At 43.0% G+C, this 24,887-nt stretch overlaps 1 protein-coding gene across 5 annotated transcripts in view; it reads right to left on the minus strand.

Annotated features, from left to right (window-relative positions):
* The window catches only part of Pitpnb (phosphatidylinositol transfer protein beta), a 51,466-nt gene extending 27,418 nt beyond the window's left edge, over nucleotides 1–24,048 (minus strand). For 2 of the 5 annotated variants that reach the window (XM_075983665.1, XM_075983675.1), the window contains exons 1-6: nucleotides 23,920–24,048; nucleotides 19,922–19,952; nucleotides 17,014–17,159; nucleotides 8,578–8,677; nucleotides 7,260–7,334; nucleotides 6,221–6,304 (exon numbers count right to left, since the gene is read on the minus strand). In XM_075983665.1, coding sequence (XP_075839780.1) covers nucleotides 6,221–6,304; nucleotides 7,260–7,334; nucleotides 8,578–8,677; nucleotides 17,014–17,159; nucleotides 19,922–19,952; nucleotides 23,920–23,939 — 456 coding nt within the window. In that variant the 5' untranslated portion in view covers nucleotides 23,940–24,048. The remainder of the gene's footprint in view (nucleotides 1–6,220; nucleotides 6,305–7,259; nucleotides 7,335–8,577; nucleotides 8,678–17,013; nucleotides 17,160–19,921; nucleotides 19,953–23,919) is intronic. The other 3 variants (XM_075983692.1, XM_075983701.1, XM_075983683.1) reach the window with 2 other exon arrangements.
* Between the last annotated feature and the right edge of the window lie 839 nt (nucleotides 24,049–24,887).

Raw genomic sequence — 24,887 nt, forward strand, 5'->3', positions numbered from 1 at the left:
AACCAAAAATAAAAATTAATAAAGAGGGGAAAAAAACCAGTACAGACTGTTTAGGAAAGACATTCTTCTCTCTTAAAAATTATATTATTTTGGGGCTGGAGAGATGGCTCAGTGGTTAAGAGCATTGCTTGCTCTTCCAAAGGTCCTGAGTTCAGTTCCCAGCGACCACATGGTGGCTCACAACCATCTGTAATGAGGTCTGGCGTCCTCTTCTGGCCTGTAGGCATACAGACAGAACATTGTATACTAAATAAATAAATAAATATTTAAAAAAAAAATTATGTTATTTTTTCTCTAGAAACAGCACAGTAAAGCATATGCTACCAAGATTACAGATCAAATACATAAAGTGTAGGCATGGTCTAACAGAACTCAAAATCAAAAGAAAAAGCAATGCTTTTCCCAAAAAGTCTGTTTCTGAGAACCAGGGAAGATGGACTGATTTGCCCTAAGTAAACTAACAGAGCTCTCTCAATCAACTCTAGAAAGCTGCCAGCCCGCCGTGGGGTCTGCTACCAATGACTGCTAGAAATGACAGCCCCTCCTCAGGCTGAAAATCCTTAATAGTGCAGATAAAAGTTAAGTAAAGGTTGGGCCTTCATCTCCAACTGAGACTATTCTTGCTTCCAGATTCCTACTCTTTCTGATCTCTCCTGTGTGCTAGCACACAGCTTCCCACAAGTGTACAGGAGCAGGGTCACTGGGAAGACAGGCATGCTGTGCCTCATGGGATTCTCCACAGGTGAGGAGTGATGAGCCCTATACTCAAGAGAAGGGGAGTGTCATCAACAACTCACTTCCCATGAGGGGCCTGTGTCCACTAAGAGGACACCCCCAGGCTTGTTGACAGACCCTGGGTGGAAAAAGCTGCCTACAAGCTTTTCTACTGGAAAAAGATGTATGTGTACAGTGGTCGAGAGTCCAGAATTGACAATCCTAGGATCCTACTCCAGGCAGTGGAACACTCCAAGAGCACACTGTGAGCCTGCAGGGGAAAGACAGACAGGAAAAGGAAGGTGATCTGGCACATGGCAGGTGAGGAGGAAAGCACTGAGTATCAACATGGTGCGGAAGGGCTCAAAGGAGCAAACAGCACTGAGTAAAGCCCAGAAAACTTCAAGCAGTCCAGTCATAGCAACAGCTGCCCCAGGCTCCGCAGGGGAACACTGTGGGAGGGTGCTCTGTGCACCCTTTCCTGTGATCCAGAAATAGGTGCCTCTTCCTGTCCTTAGTGATCCATCACCATGTCCCTAAAACTGTGTCATTTTTGGTTTTGAAATGCCTCATTTCAAAAAAACACTTTGACCACAAATAAAAATATCACAGTCACGTTGAAACATAAGGGGACAATGTTATTATTCTCTTTGAACCTGCTGCATTTTAAGATGGGAGAAAAATATTGTGCAACATCATATTAAGTTATATTTTTATATTTTAAAAAATGGTGTGTGTGTTATGTGTGTAAAAGTGTGAGTACTTGTACACGATAGCACATGTGTGGGAGCCAGAGGACAACTAGCAGGCACTGGCTCTCCTTATAGCATGTGCATTCTGGGACTGAACTCAGGTATCTGAGAGCCATCTCACTGCACTGCAACAGTATTTGTAAACCGTATCTTTCTAGTAATCTAATATTTCTGAATCACTAATATAGTCTTATTACTAACTTCTTTAAAGCATACTAAAATGAATTACTTTAGATTTCAAAATTTTGAATCATCATTTCATCATTTCTACTAAAGAAAAGAGAGACCCATCCCGGGAATTATAAGTCACACAGCATGTATTAAGCCAGAAGAAAGGCTGACAAACTCTTTCTCATTTAAATATGGTTCCAATTTCTCTTTTTTAAAACTGTGCTCGTTTCTTTCAAATTACTTCCAAACTGAAGGACTCTGCTGTTAGTGGTGTGCTCACTTCAAGCTCATAAGCCTGCCTCTCCTGGGAAGTGACTTTTATATACAAATCATGGAAAGCTACTTAGACAGAGTGCTGGGCATGATTAAAAGGGCCACATCCAGATTTTATACCTTAGGAAACAAAGCAGAAGCAGATGTCAAGTGCTGTATTTGTGTACATTCTGGAAATGAGCTGAGGCTATGCGTGAGCATCTCATCAGGGCAGTTAAAGAAACCCAAACATTTTGCTGTGGTTATGTATCAACAACAACCTTAGAAGGGGGAAATCTTTAAACTTACATTTGGATGTTTTATGCTGTACACACAATCTATTAGGACACTTTTTAACCTGAATAAAACCAGACCACAAATAGCGGCTGAGAATCTTTGCAGTACAGGCAGCATCATGTATTTCCCATGGTGTAGGATCAGGAAGCGGTTGCAGCAGCACTGTGTCCATTACTGTCTGCACAATAAAATCCACCTTCTCTTATCTTTTTCTACTTTCTTCTTTTTATCTTGCTTTTCTGAGATGGGGATATCCCTATGTTGCCCATGCTGGTCTCAAACTCCTGGGCTCAAGCAACCCTTGTCCCTCAGCCTCCTGACTTCCTCATTTAAAAACACCAGCAGCAACAACAAAACCAGCTAACGACTACAGAAAAAAGAAACCCAGCAAAGCTAGACTGCAAAGTTCACTCCCCATCAAAAGTGTGCTGCCCTTGCCCAAGGTACTGAGAAAACTGAAGGCAGGGAATGAGAGTGTGAAGGGACAGAGGTGTTCCACTGGTACAGTGTGCTCTGTGACTGCTGAACTCCAGATGACCCTTACTTCTTGAAGGGTACAAATCTTACTGGCACTATATTTTAATGCCTCTTTCTCTCAAAGAGGAAGTCAGTTTTGCAAGGTAGAGACAATCTAAAGAACAAAAGAGACTGTGTGAGATATTTACACAGAAATATCAGACAGCCACTGGTTTCTTTAAGAAATAATGCACCTGGGGCTAGAGAGATGGTTAAGAGCACTGACTGCTCTTTCACACTTCCTGAGTTCAATTCCCAGCAACCACATGGTGGCTAACAACCATCTATGAGATCTGGTGCCCTCTTCTGGAGGGCAGGCATACATGCAGTACAGAACATTGTATAAATGAATAAATTAAAAAAATAATGCACCTAAACCAAGTCTTATAAAATTTTTCCGAAAGGCATCAACAAAACACCCTAATAACTTCCATACTTACACGCACATGATTCCTAAAGCAACTATGCTATGAAAGTAAGTCACACTTACAGATTTTCACAACAAATCTTTGCTTCTAGAGTTATACTGACAAGGCCACTTCAATTATCCAAACACGTCAGAACGCTTAGCCAAATATGCAGATACACCATGGGTCAAGATCAGTCAATACACGGTAAAGCACAGCTTCTAAGAATGAGCAAACACAGACAGACAAAACAGTGAAACACGAGCCACCTCACAGTCCAGCACAAGGTGAGCCCTAACAGAGCAAGCCCGAGTAACCAAATCCACCTGCAGTGACAGAGAACTCCCACCAGATGGCGTGAAAAGGTTCAAGCTTCCTTTCAAATTTTTGTTTCTTCTACTCTCAACTATTTTACATATGCCCTGAGTCTGACAGATCTTGACTACCTATTTTCTCAAAATTACTAGTGTTTCATTTCTTATAAAGTGAACAGCAAAAAGAAAACAAACGCAACCATTTCAAGTTTTGTTGTTATGAGGTTGCACTGGGCTGAAAAGATGATGTAGAGTTAAAATGCTTGCAGCAGAACCGGAAGTGTTCAGACCTAACATCCACGCAGCCATGTATATCTCTCATGTACCTGTAGCCCCAGTATTGAATGTCAGGAATATTTTCTAACAGAACATCTTCACCGGCGCAAAAAATTCCAATCAGACCAGATTAAACCAAATTAAATGCCTGTGTTTAATAGACAGCAGTCCCGCCAGGCGGGGGTGGAGGGGTGGTGGTGGTGGTGCACGCTTTTAATTCCAGCACTCGGGAGGCAGAGGCAAGCAGATCTCTGTGAGTTCGAGGCCAGCCTGGTCTACAAGAGCTAGTTCGAGGACAGGCTCCAAAGCTACAGAGAAACCCTGTCTCGAAAAAAAAGGGGGGAGCTATGGTCCTTAATGGCCGGGAGCATGACAGGGGGACAGAAGGAGCACACATGCAAACCCAAAACCGCGTGTTTCTTTCTTTCTTTTTTTTTTTTTTTGGTTTTTTTTCGAGACAGGATTTCTCTGTAGCTTTGGAGCCTGTCCTGGAACTCCCTTGGTAGACCAGGCTGGCCTCGAACTCACAGAGATCCACCTGTCTCTGCCTCCCAAGTGCTGGGATTACAGGCGCGCGCCACCACCGCCCGGCCCGCGTGTTTCTTTTTTCGACATGAGCTTGCATAGGTTCACCTTAATAAGGCACCTTCACCTTTCCTTCCTGCTCTTCCACAGGCATAGTGCAGAAGCCTAAGGAACAAGCTAACAGCAAGACTCTTTTCCGAGGTCCAATTTCTATGTAGAAAAGACAGACACATGAACCAAGACTGTGACCCGAGAGTGTGATGCACGCACGAAAAAGGTGTAACACACAGTCCCTTCAACCACTGCAACCCTACTCATTTTTGCCTTTCTGGGCCTGAGTCCTTGGTGACCTTTTGTCCCCTGCAGCACTGTGAACCTCTACAACTTAGCTAGATCATGGTACTGGGCTGACCTTACCCAGACTGCAAAGCACTGCCACTGATCTTGAGTATGCAAAGTGTGCACTGACATATTGCCTGCTATGACAACACTGCCCTTTTAAAATTGCAAATACATTCCTTTTAAAAGTATCTTTTATTTATTTATGTGTGAGAACTTGTGCAGTTTATGTGCACCAGGTACTCACGGAGACCAAAGTGTGTCAGATCCCCATGAAAATGGAGTCAGACAGTTGTGAGCCACCTAATGTAGCTGCTAGGAACTGAATCCAGGTCCTCTGTAAGAGCAGCAGCTCTCCAGTCCCTCAAGCTAGGTTTTTTTAATGTTACATCTGACATCCTACATGGTATCAGTTGCACTTCCATTATCAGGACTAAGAAAGCACACAGACCAAAAGACCCTGAGATACTAAAATGTCAAAGCAGCTACAATGCCCAACAGTGATGAAAGTTTGAGCAAAATGTAATATTTCATCCAGTGTGATTTGGTCAAACCTAAAAAGATGAACACCAACATATGCTACAATACAAATAAAACTTGAAATTATGCAGTCTAAGCAGCATCCAGACACAACAGGCCATATGGTGCAAGAAATGCCCAACAGGTAAATCCCAGTGGTCACAAAAAGCTGGGGTTAAGAAGGAATGGGGAATAGGGGTCTGGTGATCAGCAGTGAGTCCATCGGAACTAGACAGTGATGGCTGTATGCCCGTGAATACTCACTATGCCACTGCATTGTACATTTTTAAAGGATTCAAAAGTTAACTTTTATGTTGTGTGCATTTTATCACAATAAAAAACGCTACTATAAATTCAATATATTTTAAATTTGCATTTACTCATATCTGAAGTGTAAATTTGCAAATAGAAATTATGAACCCTGGAAAGCAATAAAATCAATATAGTACCTGCATGCTATAGGCCTGAGTTAGTATTTACCAATTCCAGGAAACCAAAACAAGTGAGGGTCTTCACCTGGCATGGGGAAGGGAGATTAAGTGAGAGGCAGGTACAGATGCTTACATTTAGTAAAAATCAAGACAGCCAGTCAGATGGCTCAGTGGGTAAAGGTCAGCCTCATGACCTGAGTTTTGACCCCATAACAACCCATGTGAAGATGGAAGGAGAATCAACTCATGGAAGTTGTTCCTCTGACCTCTGCATGTGCTGTGCATTAACCCACACATAAAATTTAAAATAATCCAAATAGCATGCTAGCTGGTTAAACGATCATATAAATGATTCTAACAGGACTAGCCTTAACTGAGCTAATAAAAACTTAGTAAGGAAGTTACTGAGTAAGGAAGATTTTTACTTACTCATACATAGAAAGTATAAAAGACCTGTGTGACTTTAAAGCAGTAAACAAAAGTGTTTGGAAACACTTCTTGAGCAAACGCTCTCTAACATAAGAAGGCACTTTTTCCTTGCCCACAGCACAGGAGACGATCACCTTCTCTTCCTCCAGTGCCTGTGTTGTCCAGACCAGACCTGAGTGCCAGAATCATTTCAGTGTAGAAATGCAGACTACACAAAAGACAGAGGTAACTTTGAGATGTGAAGAGGACATATCAAGATGCCATTAAATAGTACTCACTGCCGGTTCAACTTGACTTCGATCTGCAATGTCTATGTGGACAATTTCAACAGTTTTCCATGTGTTTGGATCTAAACCATGAACCTGTGAGAAACAGAATACTTTAGTGTGTTCTTTTTCAGGAAAGCACTACATTTCCATATGTCATCTTAGCCCGAGTACCTCAGAATACAGTATTGAATAAATTACTATTTCAGAAAATAGCAGCTGGTAATCTTGACATCTAGACAGTTTTAACTCCTTGTATTGCTTCCGCAATGAGGGGTGGATGTATACATGATTAATCTGTCAGGGCAATTTTATAGTAGAGCTAAGAGGTGATTTGTGTAACAAAATGTGTTTTGCCTGTTTAATGCAAATGATATAAGCACAGTGCTTGGAACCCTTAAATTCTATGCTAGCAAAGGTAACACGACAACCAGACTTCAACAGGCTGCACTAGGGGTTAGAAGAGTAGTTTTCAATGCTGTGACCCTTTAACACAATTCCACCTGGAGTGGTGACCCCTGTTCATAAAATTATGTTTGTTGCTACTCCATAACTATAATTTTGCTACTGTTATGAACAGTGAAGTGGAAATAAACATGAGAGTAAACAACCGCCCTGGTGAACAGAGGGAAACCGTCTAATACCCCAGGTAAGAATTGGATGCCGCACCATCTGTGAGTCACCCACATCCTCCTTGCTCCATGTAAGAGAGCTGCTGATAAGAACAGTGATCTCAAAAGAGTCCACTCAAGCATGAAGGCAAGGACTGATAGAGGAAGCCGATTTGTGTCTGGCTTGCTTGCCTCACCCCAATGACATAGACATGCTGCCAGGAGCTTGTCTAATCCTGGGTCATCATCGCACTAAGGAGAGTGGACTGTTTTCAGTAATCCCCTTTCCCACAGCCTTCTTCACTCAAGTGAAGAACTGGTACCGTGAGCTGGTACCATTCTGATAGGGCTGGTGATCAAACCCAGGGCCTTATACATGTGGACCAAGCCACCATGAAGCAGCTACTTGCCGGCCCTTTCAGTGCATAGTGGAAACTTACATTTTCTAATGTTCCTAAGTCAGGTTTGTGCCATGTTTCAATTTTGATGAAGAAGTCATCTTTCATATATTCATTCTGCAGAGAACACAAGAAAGTGATGCATCCTTCACAGTTCTTCGGGAGTCTTTCCTCACACAGTACCCCAGTGTGGCCCTCTTTCCAAATCCAAATAAACTCCCCATTTTATTTAGATTTATTTTTATTTTATGTATGAGTGTTTTGCCTACATCTATGAACATGGGCCAAACATGTTGTCTGGTACCTGCCAAAGTCAGAAGAGGGAATCAGAGGCCCTGGAACTTGATTTATGGATGGTTGTGAACCACCATGTGGGTGCTAGGAACAGAACCTGAGTCCTCTAGAAGAGCAACCTTCTTAATGCAAGTGCTCTTAATGGTCAAGATGAATCTCCAGCCCCAGCTCCTGATTTTTGGGGCTTGTTGAGTACAGCAAACGACACTTGCATAATTCAAGCACTCCCACTTGTTAGGCAGCACAAGGGCAGAGAAAAGGCAATTTTCTGAGCAATTCTGACATTCAAAGGGGTAGCAAAAGCAGAGCAGAACCAATAAGAAGCGTGAGGCAAGCCTAGGACATATGAGGTGGGAACAGCACAAGGAGGACACAGGACAGGCCGTGAAGCAATAGGGGCTTAAGCAAAAAGTGAGCAGCAGCTAGGAATCATTAGGATGCAAAAACAAACTTTAAGGAATACTGTGTGCTACTCACCGTTACAACTGAGGCAGAGAGAAGAGGCGGGCAGCAAAACAAGAAAAACTTCAATTAGATGGAGTCAAAACAGCCTGTCCCCGTATTTAATGTCAGGTGGACTAACACATAACATATCCCAAACATATAGCACTTAGTAGCTTATATCTTCAAAATGGTTCCAATACAGTGACACCAAGAAATCCTCAATTTAGATTATAGAGTACAAAGCAATATTTCCATCTACCTTAATTTAAAATAATGCTAATAAGAATATTGCAAAAGCATGACATCATATATGAAGACAGTTTGGGTCTTAGAGTGCTGCTGGAGCACAACAACAGACACTCTGGGTGTACATGATCTTTACAATTCTGTGTTTATTTCATCTTCCCAAAGCCAACAGTTAGCAGGACTTCCATATGGCTGTCATCTGGGAACGGGATATGCATAGATCTAAGAAGGAAACCAGTGGTTCCTGCAGCCATCACCCACGCAGTAGTCAACTACCTAAGACCCTATAGGAGACTTTGCTTGGTCTAATCCTCAAGACCAGGGCATTTAGTGTCCCTCTCCTCATAAAAGCAGCAGGATGCAATACTGCTGGAACCAGCTTACTTGTTCTACAGTAGGGGTAAGCATTCCAGGCTTTCTCATGAAACACCAAGGAGCCCTCGGGAGCAATCATCCTTACAAATGCAGGAACTTTGCTGTAAGGAGAGAGATTTGGATACATTTTCAACTGTACCATCATTTTTGTTTCTATCAAAAATGTTATCACATTCTAAATCTGATGAACTATATAGCACTAACAGTTTATTTCAATCCCAAAATAATCAAGTAGCAAATTAATGTTAAAAAAATGAAGAAAGTTTAGCTATATAAAAGAAGTTACTCTGTGTGTGTGTGTGTATTTTATATTTTGGTGGTACTAGGTATGGTAGGGAAGCACTGTACCACTCAGCTTCATCTCCACCCTTTTAAATGTGTGTGTGTGGTCCTTACCATCTACCGAGTGTGAATCAACTTCCCACAGGTGACTGAAGCTATCCAGCCCACACACTGCCACAACACTGGCATTCACGTGGCCAGGCTTCCCCACAACAGAAGCATGCCATAAGTGCAGGGTTATGTCTAAACAGCAGTCACCTCAGCTCCCAGGAGGCTCAGAAAGGAGTATCTCCATGTGCTCGAGACTAGCATGAATTAGAGTGAGACCTTGTCTCATCAAAGAAAAAGCCTGGTGTGGTGGCACATGTCTTCAATCCCAGCACCGAGAGACAGAGGCAGCCAGATCTCTGTGAGTTTGATGCCAGCCTGGTTCACACAGTGAGTTCCAGGACATCGAGGACTATGTAGGAGACCCTGACTTGGACAATAAAAGAATGGAAAGGAAAGAAAACTGTAAGTTCAAGAAATGGCTGTTGCTAGATGCCTCAACTGTGATCAGAAGAAGGTTAAATGCAGGACTGGCACACACAGGCTTGTGAAAACCCATCAAGAACAGCACCCAAAGACAGCTGATATACTCTTATAAACAGAAAGCACTAGTCGCTAACAAGAAGAAAACTGGTCTTTGCAGTTTATACAAAAATACTGATGAACTGAACATGCTTATGACAGAGACACTGCCACACAGACTAGACTGAACTCTCAAATCTACCTTCTAACCTGTCAACACTGGGCACGCTGCTTAGATCTTCTAGTTTGGAGTTTGTATTATCTACCCTAAAGTCACAAAAATTGAAACACAATGTCTATGATGTATCTAGAATTTTGAAAGCCCCCCCCCCAAGCCCCGAAAACTGGCTGCCGAGGTTAAAGGGAGGCGCTTTTCTCATTTAAATGTCCTAGGAACACCGTAAGGCAAGTACTGTTCCATTATCTCAGATAGCTAGTAACTCAGATGTTAAATCATAGAAGCCAAACTACATCATACCCCCAACTTCAAACATTTTATATATTCTTTACATATCATAGTAAAAGTCAAACTTATTTATTTGATAAGACAGAGAACAAAGCAAGCAAACTTGGGAGCCAGGAAGGACTTCTGACTGGATTAAGAGTGAGCAAGTTAACAGGAGCCATTCCTAAACTCAATGCTGGAGGCTAAACAAAGCACCCTTGAGAAGCCTCACACCACCCAGAAAGCTGTGCGGCATGAGAAGAGAGAACCCAAAATGCCAGGCCCAAAGGACACGACATAGCTGGAGTACCTAGCTGGGGAGTTTCACTATTCAGACAAATTACATCACAGAAAAAATATATATAGTTTGAATGGTGGGGCAAGCAACAATCCTAGGGCAGACATAAAGAATTTTCCATGTGCTTTCATGCCCTTCAAAGATAACAATGAAAGCCGGGCGATGGTGGCACACGCTTTTAATCCCAGCACTAGGGAGGCAGAGGCAGGTGGATCTCTGTGGAGACTAGCCTGGTCTACAGAGCGAGTTCCAGGACAGGCTCCAAAGCCACAGAGAAACCCTGTCTCGAAAAAACAAAAACAAAAAAAAACAAACAAAAACCAATGAATGAAGGTCAATTCTCTGAGCATTTATTCTTTTCAAATTGTAGGCTAACTCACACCAACTTCAGAAATATCAAGTCAGGATAACTAAAAAGAATGTTGTCTTAAAGTCAAAGGCAGGTTGGGGAGAAGTATGAGACCCAAGCTTCATCCCTAGAACCTATGTAAAAAGTCAAGCATAAGCTTGTAATCTCAGCTCTAAGAAGCTAGAAAATGGAGGATTCCTGAGGCTTGCTGGTCAGACAGTGGGCAAACTCCTGGTGCACGCCTCAGAAGACAGGGTAGGGGCTGGTAAGACATCTCAGTGGGTAAAAGTTCTTGTCACCAAGCCTGATGACCTGAGTCCAATCCTTAGGGACAAAGCTGATTCCCAGTTGTCCTCCAACCTCCCCGTGTGTGCCATGACACACATGCACACACATCTCATTGCTGCCTTGAGGCCTCTACACATGATGCACACTCATGAGCATGTAAGCATGCATATACACGTTCACCTACAGATGTACTGCACGCACACACACAAAGAACATCAAGTATAAACCTCACACAGCTAAGAAGTAGAACTGACAGTCCTCATGCAATGTGAGGTCCAACAGAGCATAATGTAATACAATACCTACGCGTAATTAGAATACACTTCATCTCAGAATACGGCAAATAACCTGTCAATTGTTCAGCCAGTCAACTCAGAAAAAAAGGTTGGCCAAACTCCCTAGGGATTACATCAGAAACAGTTTATTCTACAAGGCCCAATAGTAGAAAAAGTTTAATACCTATAAACCAGTATAAAACCTGCATACTTCCCAGTGTGCATACTCAAGAAGGCTAGAGGATGCTAAGTGCCCTGTCCTATGACTTCCCACTTTATTCCTTTGAAAAAGTCTCCCTCCAAACCTGGAGCTATACTGAATGCCAGCAAGCTCCTGTAATCCTCCCATCTCTGTCCACCACAGGGCTGGGGTTCCAGGTGTACACAGTCACATCCAGTTTTTCTGTGAGTGCTGGGGACTTGAACTCTGATCCTTATTTTTGCTCAACAAGCACTATGACCCAACATGCCCACTTCTAATATTTTTCTACCTAGCCTCGACTGTCTCCTATCATAGTTCCAGAAGACTGCTTCTACCATTTAAGTTCCTTTTTAAATCTCAGTTATGAAATTTCCATTTCTGAGCTAGCTGCTCCAAACTCATTATAGGTTTGCACTTAGTATAAGAACATTCATGGGTAAGCTTCTCTTCACGACTAGTAATGACTAGATAGACCTGGGAAATGTGTACCTGGAATAAACAAAATATAATTTAAATTCAGATTTTAAGAAATCTTCATTAGTGGACATTTTTCACATTCTTAACAAGGCAACTAGAAGTTAGCTATCATTTTTCCTCTATCTCTTATCTCATCTATCTTAAATTATCTATCTTCCTCTATCACGTTGATTAATGAAAATCACTTTAAAAGTTTAGAGAGCCTGAGAAAAGGAAATGACAGTAAATAAACTTATGAAATGAAACTAGGCCTTCAAAGTTCTCTCCTTTCTCTTTCCCTAAGCATTCACGAGACAGTGACTGCTTCTGATGTTTTTAGCAGATCTCATCTCAAAGTACCCTGTCTAGATGTGGGCTGGTAAAGAGAAGCCCATAGCATGAAGGTTCTCTCAGAAGGCACGCCTCTGTCACACACTTTAAGAATATTCAACCTGGGAATCAAAGTCAACTGCAGTATTTTATTCTACTGTGTTGAAAGGAGGCTACCAGACAGGGCAGCTAAAAGACAAAAATGCTGCATGTGAATGCAGGTGCCATCAGACCCCCAGAGCTGGAGCTGTCTGACATGGGTGCTGGGAACTGAACTCCAGTTCTCAGCAACAACAATACAACTGAGCAGTCTCTTCAGCTCAGGGTAGAAAACTGTCACAGAATAATAGGAAAAACAAGAGAGACTTACATGGTTTAAAGGACTAATTGCCACTCTGGGGGTTGGGAAACAATGAACCAACAGGGGCAATCCCAAAACAGCTGTCCTTTCAGGAAAGAAACAGAAACAATGGAAGACAAAAACCAAGAACCATACCACTGGGCAGAGCATGTTGCAGGAGAGGAAACAGCAGGACAGCAAGACCTGAGCTATGGCAGTTCCTAGCATGGCTACTGCTAGGACCAAAGGAAGATGATGACCAGACAGAACTGCCAGTGAGGTATGGGCAGTCAGAGACTGGATGGTTGGCATACCAACAAGCTGGACCGTAAAGCTCATTTTTTGTCTTACATGGAAGCTGTGGAAAGCTTTGAGAATGAGAACAATACAACCTGGGTCAAATTTTAAGATTACTCTGGCTCTGTGTGGAAAATTAAACCAAGTAGAGGAGAGGGCAGAATGAATGGTGGGGCGAAATCGATTCCAAATGGACAAAGACCTAGCTAGCAGTGAAGGGCGGCATGTGCCGGTGACTTGGGATAAGCACAAACAAAACCAGTAAATTGGAACTTCATTTAAAATAATAACAGTAGCATAATAATAAACTGTTGCGGCTTCACAAGGTACTCCCTAGAAAATAAAATTAGCCCAGGGAATAGGGGAGCTCTGCAAAGCACTTCTCTGATAGGCCTAACACTCAGGTGTCCTGCAGAGTCAAGAGCGGCGAGGCCCGATGTAGCAGTGCAGTCTACAGCTCTAACACTCAAGGAGGCTGAGCAGGAGGATCACAAGTAGGAACCCGACGTACACGAGACCAGTCAAAAGAACAAAACACCAAAAACCCAAAATAATAATTGAACAGTATTTTTTCTTCATACACAAACGGCTGTATTCAAGAAGCCAAGGAGTCTAGATTTTGGTTACTGTGGGTCAAGTGAAATACAGAATGTCACAATTTGATAAAATAAGGTGTTGGTGGTCTAAACAAAATCTTCGATTCTACTGATATTAAGTGGGGACAGGGCACACAACTTAACTAAAAAATTAAATGCTAAGCCTATAAACAAGGCTAGTGGGCACCACCTAAAATGTAACACAAGGCCCTGGAAGGGCCTGTACTGACACCAGCCTTTCCTAGGATCAAGGCTTTACTTGATGCTAAGTCATCTGTGCCCTTTTGTAATGTGGTTATCCGGTGGCTTATCAGTGTGACAGCAATGAGCCTGAGAGGCCTGCCTGCATCCCATAGTCTCTCTTGTTCCCTGACAGTAGCAATGGTCTGTATGGTCTCTATTGATGGCAACGTTCTGGCCATCTCTCCCATGACGTTCCATCACTGTTGCCCTCTCTCCTGTTCTCCTTTTACGCTTCCCTGTATTTCTATCTATAGCTACCATTTTGGACAGGGGCTGAAGGGTCTGGTAAGAGTGGACACAAAGTCAAGCAGCCCTCACCATCCCGTTAGCCCCCTTCTGCTCCTTCTCAGGGGACCTGTGCTCACTGAATTCTCAAATGGGTTCCGCAGGCCTGGGACTTAATACTCAGAGCAAAAGAGAAACTAAAAGTCAAGCGTATGCAAGTCTGTCACTTACTGACCACAGCAAGTGTGCATTCCTATGACTTCTTGGCAAAACTCATCAACTGTCCATGTCTCAGGACTTGTACACAGAAAATGTAGGGTGACTCTGGCTCCTTCACTGCTCCAGGAGACCAGGAACACAGGAAGGCTGCCTCCAGAGAGCTGGTACTACCAAGCCTCAAAGTTCTATCCTGTCCAAAAAAGCTTTTGAGCAATAATACCAACTGCAGTGACCATATTTATAGCTCTCCTCAACTAAGAGTTACTATTTATGGCTGGAGAGTTGCCTAAATCAAATGTTTCGAAAGTGGTATTTAATAGTCTTCTTTCCCATAAAAATGCAATTACCCATATCTCAGCAGCAAGTGATAAATATCCCTCACATTTTAATGACTTTCTAGGGTTTTATCTGATTAGGTTTTAAAAACATGGAACACGGTATGAATACCTAATGGCCCAGTAATAGACCTTTTCTACATAACAAGGTGTCATTTTTCTAATATCTGAACCTTTAGGTTTCAAACAAAAGGTATTTCACATTTATTTCAAGAGGTGTTCTGGTTGGTTTTCTATCAACTTGACACAAGCTAGTCATTTGGGAATAAGAACTTTTAGGAAAAGGCCTCCACCAGATTGCCTACCAGCAAGTCCATAACGTAAGTGCATTTTCTTGATTAATGATTGATGAGGAGGTGCCTCCAGCCCCCTGGGGATTGATACCACCCCTGAGTAGAGAATCCTTGATGTGGGAGTGTCATATATCAATCTGTTGATTTCATTGGTTAAGCAATAAAGAAACTGCTTGGCCCTCATAGGTTAAAACATAGATGGGAAGAGTAAACAGAACAGAAGGCTGGGAGAAAGAAGCTGAGTCAGGAGTCGCCATGATTCTCCCACTCCAGGCAGACGCAGGTTAAGATCATTCCTGGTAAGCCAGCTCGTGGGCTACAGCAGATTATTAGAAATGGGCTAGTCCAGGTGCGAGAGCTAGCCTAGAAGAGGCTAGATAGAAATGGGCCAAGCGGTGTTTAAAAGAATACAGTTTCCGTGTAATTATTTCGGGGCATAAGGTAAAGCTAGCCGTGCGGGCGGCCGGGTGCCGGGGATGCAGCCCGCCGCTCCTATTTCAACAAGTCCTGGGTGCTACAAGAAAGCAGACTGAGCAAGCCAAGGGGAGCAGGCTGCTAAGGTGGTACTCCTCCAGGGTCTGCTTCAGTTCCTGTCTTGACATGCCCCTTTGTAAGTCAAATGAACCCTTTTCTCACCCAGCTATTTTTGGTCAAGGTGTTTTGCCACAGCAATGCAACAAGCTAATATTTTCACATTGGAATTGTAATCTACACAGGGTTAGCACAGACCAATACGATAATGCAACAAGCTGATGTTTTCACATTGGAACTGTAATCTACACAGGGTTATCACTGACCAATATGACACATTAAACCTCCAGCTTATTAGCACTCCCAGAAGGAGTTCAGTGCTTTTAGTAAGTAACTTTTAGTTGTTTATAGAACTGAATTAATGGATGAATCAAAAATTATAGTCAAAGAGAGGCTGCAGAAATGGGTCAGTGGTTGAGAGAACTTGATAAGAGTTTAGTTTCCAGCACACGCATCTGGTGTATCACTATATCCTGCAGCCTTCCTCTGGCCTCCAGACAACTCCTCTCTTGTGACACACAACACACACACACATGCGCGCACACACGCACGCACGCACACAAATATAACTTTATAAAAGAAAATAATGATAAAACTTAAGTTTATTCACCTAAGTTCATCTACAACTTCAAGGTGCTTTAGGAATACAAGTAAGATTTACTTGAATGTACAGAGAAGAAAACCAAGATAAGCAGAGAAGCCTGCCCAACCTTAAGAGATAGGGAGGGGGTCGCAAATGACTCAGAGCCATCTCTACTATCAGGTATGCATTTTCTATTGTAAAAAAAATATCTGAAGGAAAAGGTATGGGTAAGATTCAAGACTCCAGCTTAAGAGGAATGCACAAGGGATCCAATCATACGCATAAAAAATAAAAAATAGAAACTGGCAAAAATTTAAAACAGAAAAATTTGGAAGACTAGCATATGGAACTTTGAAGGACGACTGAAACCGTCATGGCTTTCCAGTAGATCCTTCTTTGTCCTAAAGGTACAGCCATCTAAGACAACCAGAAAGTATGCTATAACACAAAAATGTACTAAACTATAAATTATCTAAAATTATAATTTTCATTCCCTACCCTGTAGGAAACAGGTAAATAAACTATGCTGGGCCCATGAGAACCTGACTTCAATCCCCAAAACCATGTCAACATGCCGAGGAGCAGTGACCTATACCTACAATCCCAGTGCCAGTCCAGGTCAATACACGCCCTACCGCAGAGGGACCATCATCCTGAGCACAATACTGAGCTGTATTCTGGCCTCCCCACAAACACTGGCACTCACACTTAGTCAAGACCCTACACACCCACACACATTAAAAAAGAAAAACAAACAAACAAAAAAAAACCCAAAAAATAAAAAAGGATGAACTAGGATCCAGAAGGATAAACCCTTAAGTATTTCAAGTGTTTCTCCTTTTAAGAATACTGATGGCAAGGAGTGAGGATGAATTACATATTTTTACTTTATGTATATGAGTGGTTTGCCTGTATGTGTACTACATGTGTGCCTAGTACCCATGGTGCTGGATCTCTTGGAGCTAGAGCGGTGGACGGCTGTGAGTCATCATGTGAGATCTGGGAACCAAACCCAGGTCCTCTACAAGAGCAGCCAGTGCTCTTGACCAGTAATCTTCTCTCTCCAGGTTGAGGATGAAGGTTTAATTTTACATTCCGCCCCGCTGTTTGAACTTGTGTTATAGACAGATGGATCTCTTTTATAATTTAGTATAAACATAAGGGGGTCCACAATAAATTGAAGCACAACACATCGTCACCACATATTATAGCTCAGCAGGCCTACTCATAAGGAGGTTGCCAGGTAGGTACTGCAGGTCACAGGTGGAAACCCCACTTGCCTCTTGAGGTGGTAAATTTTGTGTGTGTACTGTCCCTTCTCTCCATCCTTCTCATACGGTTCGTTCTTCAAGACTTCGATCCCTTCTCCACCGCCAGTCTCATTCTTACTCGCTTCTGCAACAGAGTAAAGCTGTCCAACCTGATACTGAAATTCCAAAGAGCAGAATTTTACTAAGTCAATAAAAGCTGCAGAACTTTCCTATGTTAAAACTTTAATAAAAGATGATAAAGAAAAGTTCAAACCATTCAGCATGTGTTCTACATGAAAACAGAACTCAAATGACAATGTCGGATGATCACATATTTCCATGGTTCACAACCAAAACTTACTAATATTTCACTTATATAACATTATGTATCAAGAGAATGTCAGCACTTAGTTCAACTTTTGAACCCTGAATTTGTACCCTGTGAAACATTTTTATGTTTCTTACATCTTAGATGTGTAACCTTAAGGCTGAGCAACCCACTAGCTCTCCATTCTCAGTAATGAAGAGTATGTTGTGAGGCAGTAAAAGCCTCAAGAGCTTTTTTAGCACAGCTCTGGGTCTCTTCTATGATCAAAGACACATGTGCCCATTTGGCCCTTGCTCCGCTGAAATGATACAGTATTGGGTATCCCAGGTCAGAACTTTTCAACAAAATTCTCCAATAAGCACGAACGTTCCAGGAATATAAGCATATAAGCATGTAAGCATTAGCATGAAAGGCTGGTTAGTGCTCAGTCATTCCTATTTCAAAGTGAACCAGGGATCTCAGTGGTAGGGCAGTTCCCATGAGTCCGCAGTATTGAACTGTGCACTAACAGTCACCATAAGGGGCAAAACCGAGGCTCTTATGCGCTCACTTGTTCCAGGGACTAAACCATGGGACTACTGCCAATCTTTTCAAATTTGATTAAGACAGCTTAAAGCAGTATTTTTCTCCTTTATAAGCTTATTTTCAAGGTAAAGGCACAAAATTTTACCTCTAGAACTCATAATTCAAAGCTAAAATTATACTTGAGAGAATAAAAGGATCATTAAAGTTCAGGAAATACTCCCATCTGGTGTTCACAAGGGATGCAATTTAGTGCTGGCTAGCTTAATAGCCCTACCCCCAAGCAGCATTACTCGATTTGATTTGGAAGGGTCTGAAAGGCTGGAACTAAAATTTCTCAGTGCCCCTAATATCTACTTAAGACTCTGTCTGGACTGAGCTGGGCATGGTGGGCCACACTTTTAGTCCCATCACTCAGGAAGCAGAGGCAGGTAGATCTCCATGAGTCTGGGGTCAGCCTGGCTCACAGAGTTCCATAGAAACCTTGTCTCAAAAACCCAAAACCAACCAACAAAAGAATCTGGACTGCAGGGGAAGCTGTTCCCTCTGTTTTCTGACATGTTGCCTGGGTTAGTCTAATGCCAATGTCGTAATTCTTAAGTCCTTCACAACCTACTTTCAATACATCACATTTCAAAACAGGATTAAAATATCTTTAAAACAGAGGACAAATTTGGTCTAACAAAAATCCATGAAGAAACAAAATGATTGGAATCCCCAGGGGGGCATGCTTGTTAAATCTGAGTATAACAAAAATCTGAAAAAAAATCTGAGGTGACAATATCAAGAATCCAGATTTCAATAAGTTGTTTCAATCAACTACCCCCTAGCCCCAATAAACCCTACAAAATAAACGTCAAGTTCCACCTCTGAGTTCAATTAATCAATTGTACAAACAAAGCGCAGGTTTGTTATGTGATGAAACTCCAACCCTATTCAGTCACCACACAGCTGTACTCAAGACCACACAACCAAAAAGAAAAAAGAAAACTGATTTAGGCGGTGGTGGCACACGGCGCACGACTTTCATCCCAGCACTCGGGAGGCAGAGGCAGGCGGATCTCTGTGAGTTCGAGGCCAGCCTGGTCTACAAGAGATATTCCAGGACAGGAACCAAAAGCTATGGAGAAACCCTGTCTCAAAAATCAAAAAAAAAAAAAAAAAAAAAAAACCAAAAAAAAAAACACACACAAAAACAGCTTCTTTTCTCAGTTCTGCTTTTGCCTGTCCTTCTGTTACCTGTCACTTCTTAGCTTATCAGTCTGCTCTGTCCGACATCCAACTCTCTGCTTTGGGTCTACTGTCAGCTGAAGGGCCCTGGGGTTGAGCTACACCTGCCAATTCCTCAGACACCTGTACTGCAGGATGTGGGTTTTCTGCTAATGCCCAAGACCATAATCCCGACGTCAGCTGATGGCAAGATCACATCTAGAATACCTTTTTAGTGCAGAGCACCAACTACGGTGCACGTAGCAGTGAAGCCAGCGGTGTAAAGTCATAAGGTCACAAATTAGCATAAATGGATACACTGGGAATGTTTAACCTGTTAAAGTAGAACAGAGGTCTTGGGGGTGGCGAGGTTGGCAGGCAGAGGCACCATCAGAAAAGCTCAAGTGTTACGACAGGAGAAGGCTCAACTCACACGTGTTACAGAAAAGCAAGTTCTACGGAAAGACAAATGTCCAGTAGTAAAGGAGGCCACCTCTCTCACAGCAGCAAGCTCTCTCACATAGGAAATACTTAAATTGAGATAGGAACCTCATTTTTCTGGGATAGTGTTGAAAGAATTTCTACATTGGTTAAACTATTTTCTACCGATTCTTACAAATAAGACAATATAACAAAAATTTATTTACAATTATCTGTAATATGACTCATTTTGTCACAAAAACTGGAAAGAGAAAGAAAATGAAGGCAGAGAATATAACTCATTGGTAGACTGTTCGCCTAGCATGTTTGAGGCCCTGGGTCCAGATGCCAGGACTGCACTAAAAGAGAAGGCAAAAGCAAATGAATATTACAAGAGCAGCATAGACTAGCAGAGCAGTAAACCACACCAATGGGATGCGCAGAACCAAAACAACTTACCTCTTGAACAGAACACGGCAAAACCACACGACTAAAAAGAAAAAAGAAAAGAATATACATTACATACTGATATGGCTTTAAAACACAAATCTCTAGACTCAATGTAACCTCAGTAATTTCTTTTCTTTTTTTTCTTCTTCTTTCTTTTTGAGATGGGCTTTCTCTATGTATCCCTGCTGTCCTAGAACTTACTCTGAAACCTAGGCTGGCCTCAAATGCAGACAGAGATCCACCTGCCTCTGCCTCCTCAGTGATAGGATTAAAGGTGTTTGCCACCACTGCCTGGCTTGGAATTTTAAATTTAGTGACACAGTGGACAAGAATGCCATTTATGAGAGAGGGTGTTTGCAAGCCTAGGACCCTAAGGGTCTCAACTACAAGTCTAAGACTGCCATTGTTGAACTTGGAGGGCCACCCGCTTCACTGCCACAGCATCTGAGAAACAGGGTGAGCAAGCATGAGCAAGGTCCGTCATCTGCAGACTCTCTGGTCAGGCCACTCTCACTCACCAAACGCATGCTATCTCTGGTACACATGTACATTTTTAAAGGTTTATTTTTATGTGTATGAGAGAGCACCCACAAAAACCAGCAGATGGCACTGCAGGTACAGGAGGTCACAAGCCACTCAACAGGGGTCTTCTATGCATATTTTATTTTTGATATTTCTCTCAGAATACAAACATGCCTTGAAGTCCACAAATGACTGTTTCCAGAAAAGTCCCTCCATAACCTAATTACTCAAGTTCACTGAGACAAAAGTGAAGGGCTTTAGAACAAGGAGAAACGCCTGTGAAGGAGACAGCCTCACACCTTACAAATCCCATACCCCTCCCAAGGCAGGGCCAGTGGAAGGTGGATCTGTGTTTGATACTGTCCTATTCGGGCTAGTGGACATCACAAAGGTTATCTTTAGAGTTCCATTAACTATAACGCAGTACAAGACAACAACTCAAAGTCTACAACTACGTTGTGTTTTATCAGAACCTCAGTTTTTACCTCCAGATTTTTGACAAAGAAATCCCTTATTTCTACAAAACAGGTTTACTGTTATTTCCTCCCCTAGTACAGGTCACTGTCACCCTGTGTAACAGTGATCTAAAAACCATGGACACCCAACACTCAGAAAAGTCCCAAACTTCTATTTCTCATGGGAAACAAACATGCTGTTAAGTCCCTCCATAAACCCTCTGCTCCTCCAGTGCACAATAACTTGCTGCCTCATTCCACAGGACATAAACTAGAGAAAGGCAAGTGAGAAAGAGAGGTTGAGTCCCTTTTTCAGGGCCTGTGATTAAGTTCGTTAATGAAGCGGTAGAAATGCTGGAGGATTTTCCCCAGAGTGACATAGCTATGGCTGACCTCAAAAGACCATCTGCAGGTGGCTGGGAACATGAAGAATAAGGCAAAGAAGTCTTCTGAGGAGCTTTTCAAGAATCATTACTATTAATATTAAAGGACTGAACAAAGATGTACGACTATAGAAAGGAAGAGATGGAAAAAAGGAAGTCTTCACCAAAGTTTTACGAAACCAAAGAATCACAGCTGGGTAATTTTAACTTACTAGCAGAAGATGCCCATTTATATTTAACAACACTCTCAGAGAAATCTCTTTCATGAAACAAAAGTGGCTATGACATTTAGAATGCTAAATCAAACTCACAAATTTCTCTAAAGATCCTCATCAAAGTGTTTTTCCAAACAGAACCAGCAACAAACACTTTAAAATCAAGACTTTAACTAATGGCAACTTCATCTACTGCTCGACAACTGCAGGAACCAATCTACCCTGAGAGTCGTCTCCTGTCTTGTCTTGTTTGAGAACAGTCTTACTATGCAGCCCTGGCTGCCCTGGAACTCACAAAGATCATCTCTCTTGGTGCTGGTATTAAAGGCATGTATCACCAAACCTGGCCCTGGAAGCTATTTTCAATTATTTGATTCTTATTTTAAAAAATAGATGTTTTAAAGATGACAAACATCTATGATAGTATTTTACCTTACCAACATCTTCATACAGGAACCACCTACTCATTGTCTGTGTTCAAAAACCAACTGAATGGAGTTGACTACAGAAAATTCACTTCATTTAATGGCACTGAGTACTTACACTGTACTGAACATAGAACACATTAACAGGAAACAGTCTTTACCTTAAAAGCCTAGATGGAGAAAAAAAAAAACTAGGGGAGGCCACCATGAAGACTAAGCATCAAAAACTTTAACATACGATGCTTCAGAAAAATAATCAGATGTTGGATAAATATCATCATTTATTAACTCAGTGCATTTAAATGTTCACAAAGTAAAGGTCTGCAAAAGACAGGGCTGGAGAATGGCTCAGAGGTATTGCTCTTGCAGAGGATCTGAGTTCATTTCCCAGCATCTACATTAGACAACTCGCAACCACCTCTAGGTCCAGTTCCAACTGGAGCCAATGTATCCGGCTCCACGGGCATCCATACTCAGTTGTGCGTCTACAACTGACACACACTGTCACGTCTGTCTCATAGTATCCTGTCTTAATATCTGCCACTCGAATAATAAATGAGGTGATGCTTGCAAGAGACATTATTAAAATCACTTGGAAGAAAGTTTTCATACAAGCTCAAAGTTCAATACTATGAATATGCTTTAAATGCAGATCTTTGTTCCATGCAGAATGTAAAAAGTAAGCCTTTTTCAGGTTCCCTGTCACTAACAAAAAGTAGTGATTGTTCAGGCCAGATATGGTTCAGCAGGCAAATGCACTTACGACCTGAGTTCCAGCCACAGGACCCTAATGGGGGCAGAGAACTGACTCCTTCAAGTCGTCCTCTGACCTTCGGAAGCCTGCTGTGGTTCCTGCCTGTACACACGTATGCACGCGCAAATGTAATCTGTCATCAACTCATGAACAAATGTTTGCTGAGGGGCTAGAGAAATGGCTCAGTGGCCTTGCTGCTCTTTCAGAGGACCTGAGTTTGGTTTCCAGCACCCACATGGTGGCTCATTACTCCCCTCCATGCCCTCTTCTTCCCTCCGAGAGCACTGCACGGTGTGGTGCACATGCACACATGCAGGCCAACATTCATGCACATAAAGATGAATCTTAAAAAAAACAACCACCAAATGTTTGCTAACCATCTTAAAGACTTTCTAAGAGCTAGGTATCAGAGTGAGTATAGTGTGCACCATAGAGAGAACAGGAAAACAAACAACATAAACTGCCCGAGGTGGTGAGCTACTAATTTGAGGAAAAAGCAGAAAAGAAAACAGACTGGCCCTGAGTTAAGCCTATATGTAGAGCAACAAAAGAATAATAAGGGGATCTTGTGATGCTGGGATGAGCAAGAGGAAATGTTGATGAGCAGAAAACAGAATCTGGGCTGTGTTAAGTATACTGATTTTTTGTTTGTTTACACAAGTTGACATTAATACAGATAAGCTGCCTACACAGCTAAATTAGGGCCTTTAAAAAAAAGAATTTGAAATGAAAGTGGTGGGGCGGGGAGAAGAGCAACAACAAAATGGGTCATATTGAAATCCCGAATTGCACAAGGAACATTCCCTGCCACCAGTTTCCTGTAATGTTCACGGTTCTAAGAAGGGGGAAGCTACAACTTTTCAACAAAATCATGGGACCAGTCCGATGCACCTGGGGATATCTTCATTTGCCACACCATGTGTTTAACGCCGCATCTAGCCCGGTGAAGCAGGTGGCGCCTCATTTTAGAGGCCAGAGATCGATGGCAGGGAGATGTGCTAGGGGTCAGGTCCCCTGAGTCTGCCAGCGTTCTGGCATAAACTTCAGGGCGACCCCTCTCCGGGCACTCCCGGCTCCCACGGGAGCTCGCGCCGCTAAGCCAAGCGCGGACTACGGAGGACGGCGTCTCCGCACAGGGCCTCGAGGCTCCAGTAAGGGGTTCGCAGCGTCCCAGGAGTGCCCCCCACACTGAGCCAACCGACCCTCCTCAGCTCGCGTCCCGGAGCCTCACTCTAGCCCACCGACCCACTCACAATTCCTTAATCAGCACCATCTTCCGGGAACCCCCTCACAGTTGCCTCCGCCGCCGCCGCCACCGGGCCTCTCAGCACGCCTGCGCAGCCCGGCCTCCCAATGGTCCGAGCTCTGCTTACGCATGCGCGTCCGCACCCTTCCGCCGCAGGCCACGGCGTCAGAGCGCCGGGGGGGGCGGGGTCTAACTCCGCCTAGTCCACGCCCCACCCTCGGCGCACGAGGCCTCCACTGCGGCTGCGCGGCCCGTTGGCGCGCCCGTGAGGTGTGGGCCGCGCTTGCGTAGACTTGGCGAGCGCTGGGACTGCGTTGTGTCTGACGTCCGTCCCCCAGGCCGCTGCACGAGCGTTTTCGAGTGAGTTCTCCAGTCGGGGTCCCAGACGGCGTTGTGCTGTGACTGGCTTTGCATCTCCTCGCTGCTTCCAGAGGAAGATCTCTTCTGACAGACATCTCGCTTCCATCGTGCACTTTAGAGACTTCACACAGGCGTGGAAGCCGATGACACCAGGTTTTGCAGCCTCAGATTTAGCAGGACGGTGTTCTAGAAACCCAGACCAGTGTTTTAACCCAGATGTGCTGGTCTCTTGTGCCAACTTTAAAAAATATGTGGCTGCTTTGCCTGCTTCATGTCTGCTTCATGTGCGTATCTGATGCCTATTGAGGGCGCTGGATACGCGTAGAACAAGAGTTGCAGGCAGTTGTCAAATACCATGCGGGTGCTGCGAACCAAACCTGGGTCTGCTAGAGCAACCATTGTTTTTAATAGCTTAACCCCTAGCCAAACATTTAATCCTCAACAAATGCAACTTTTACACAATAGAGACCCAGTTGGATTAGACGAATTCTACCAACCCCCCTCAGGTATTGGTTTTACCAATATGTACTTTCCAGGAGGAGAGTTAATTACAGTAAGAATGAAAGGTAGATTTTACTGAGACTTATCCAAAAATTCCTGAACACAGTGTGCCCA

The sequence above is a fragment of the Microtus pennsylvanicus genome, chromosome 1, assembly GCF_037038515.1.
Source record: "Microtus pennsylvanicus isolate mMicPen1 chromosome 1, mMicPen1.hap1, whole genome shotgun sequence".
Taxonomy (NCBI): Eukaryota; Metazoa; Chordata; class Mammalia; order Rodentia; family Cricetidae; genus Microtus; species Microtus pennsylvanicus.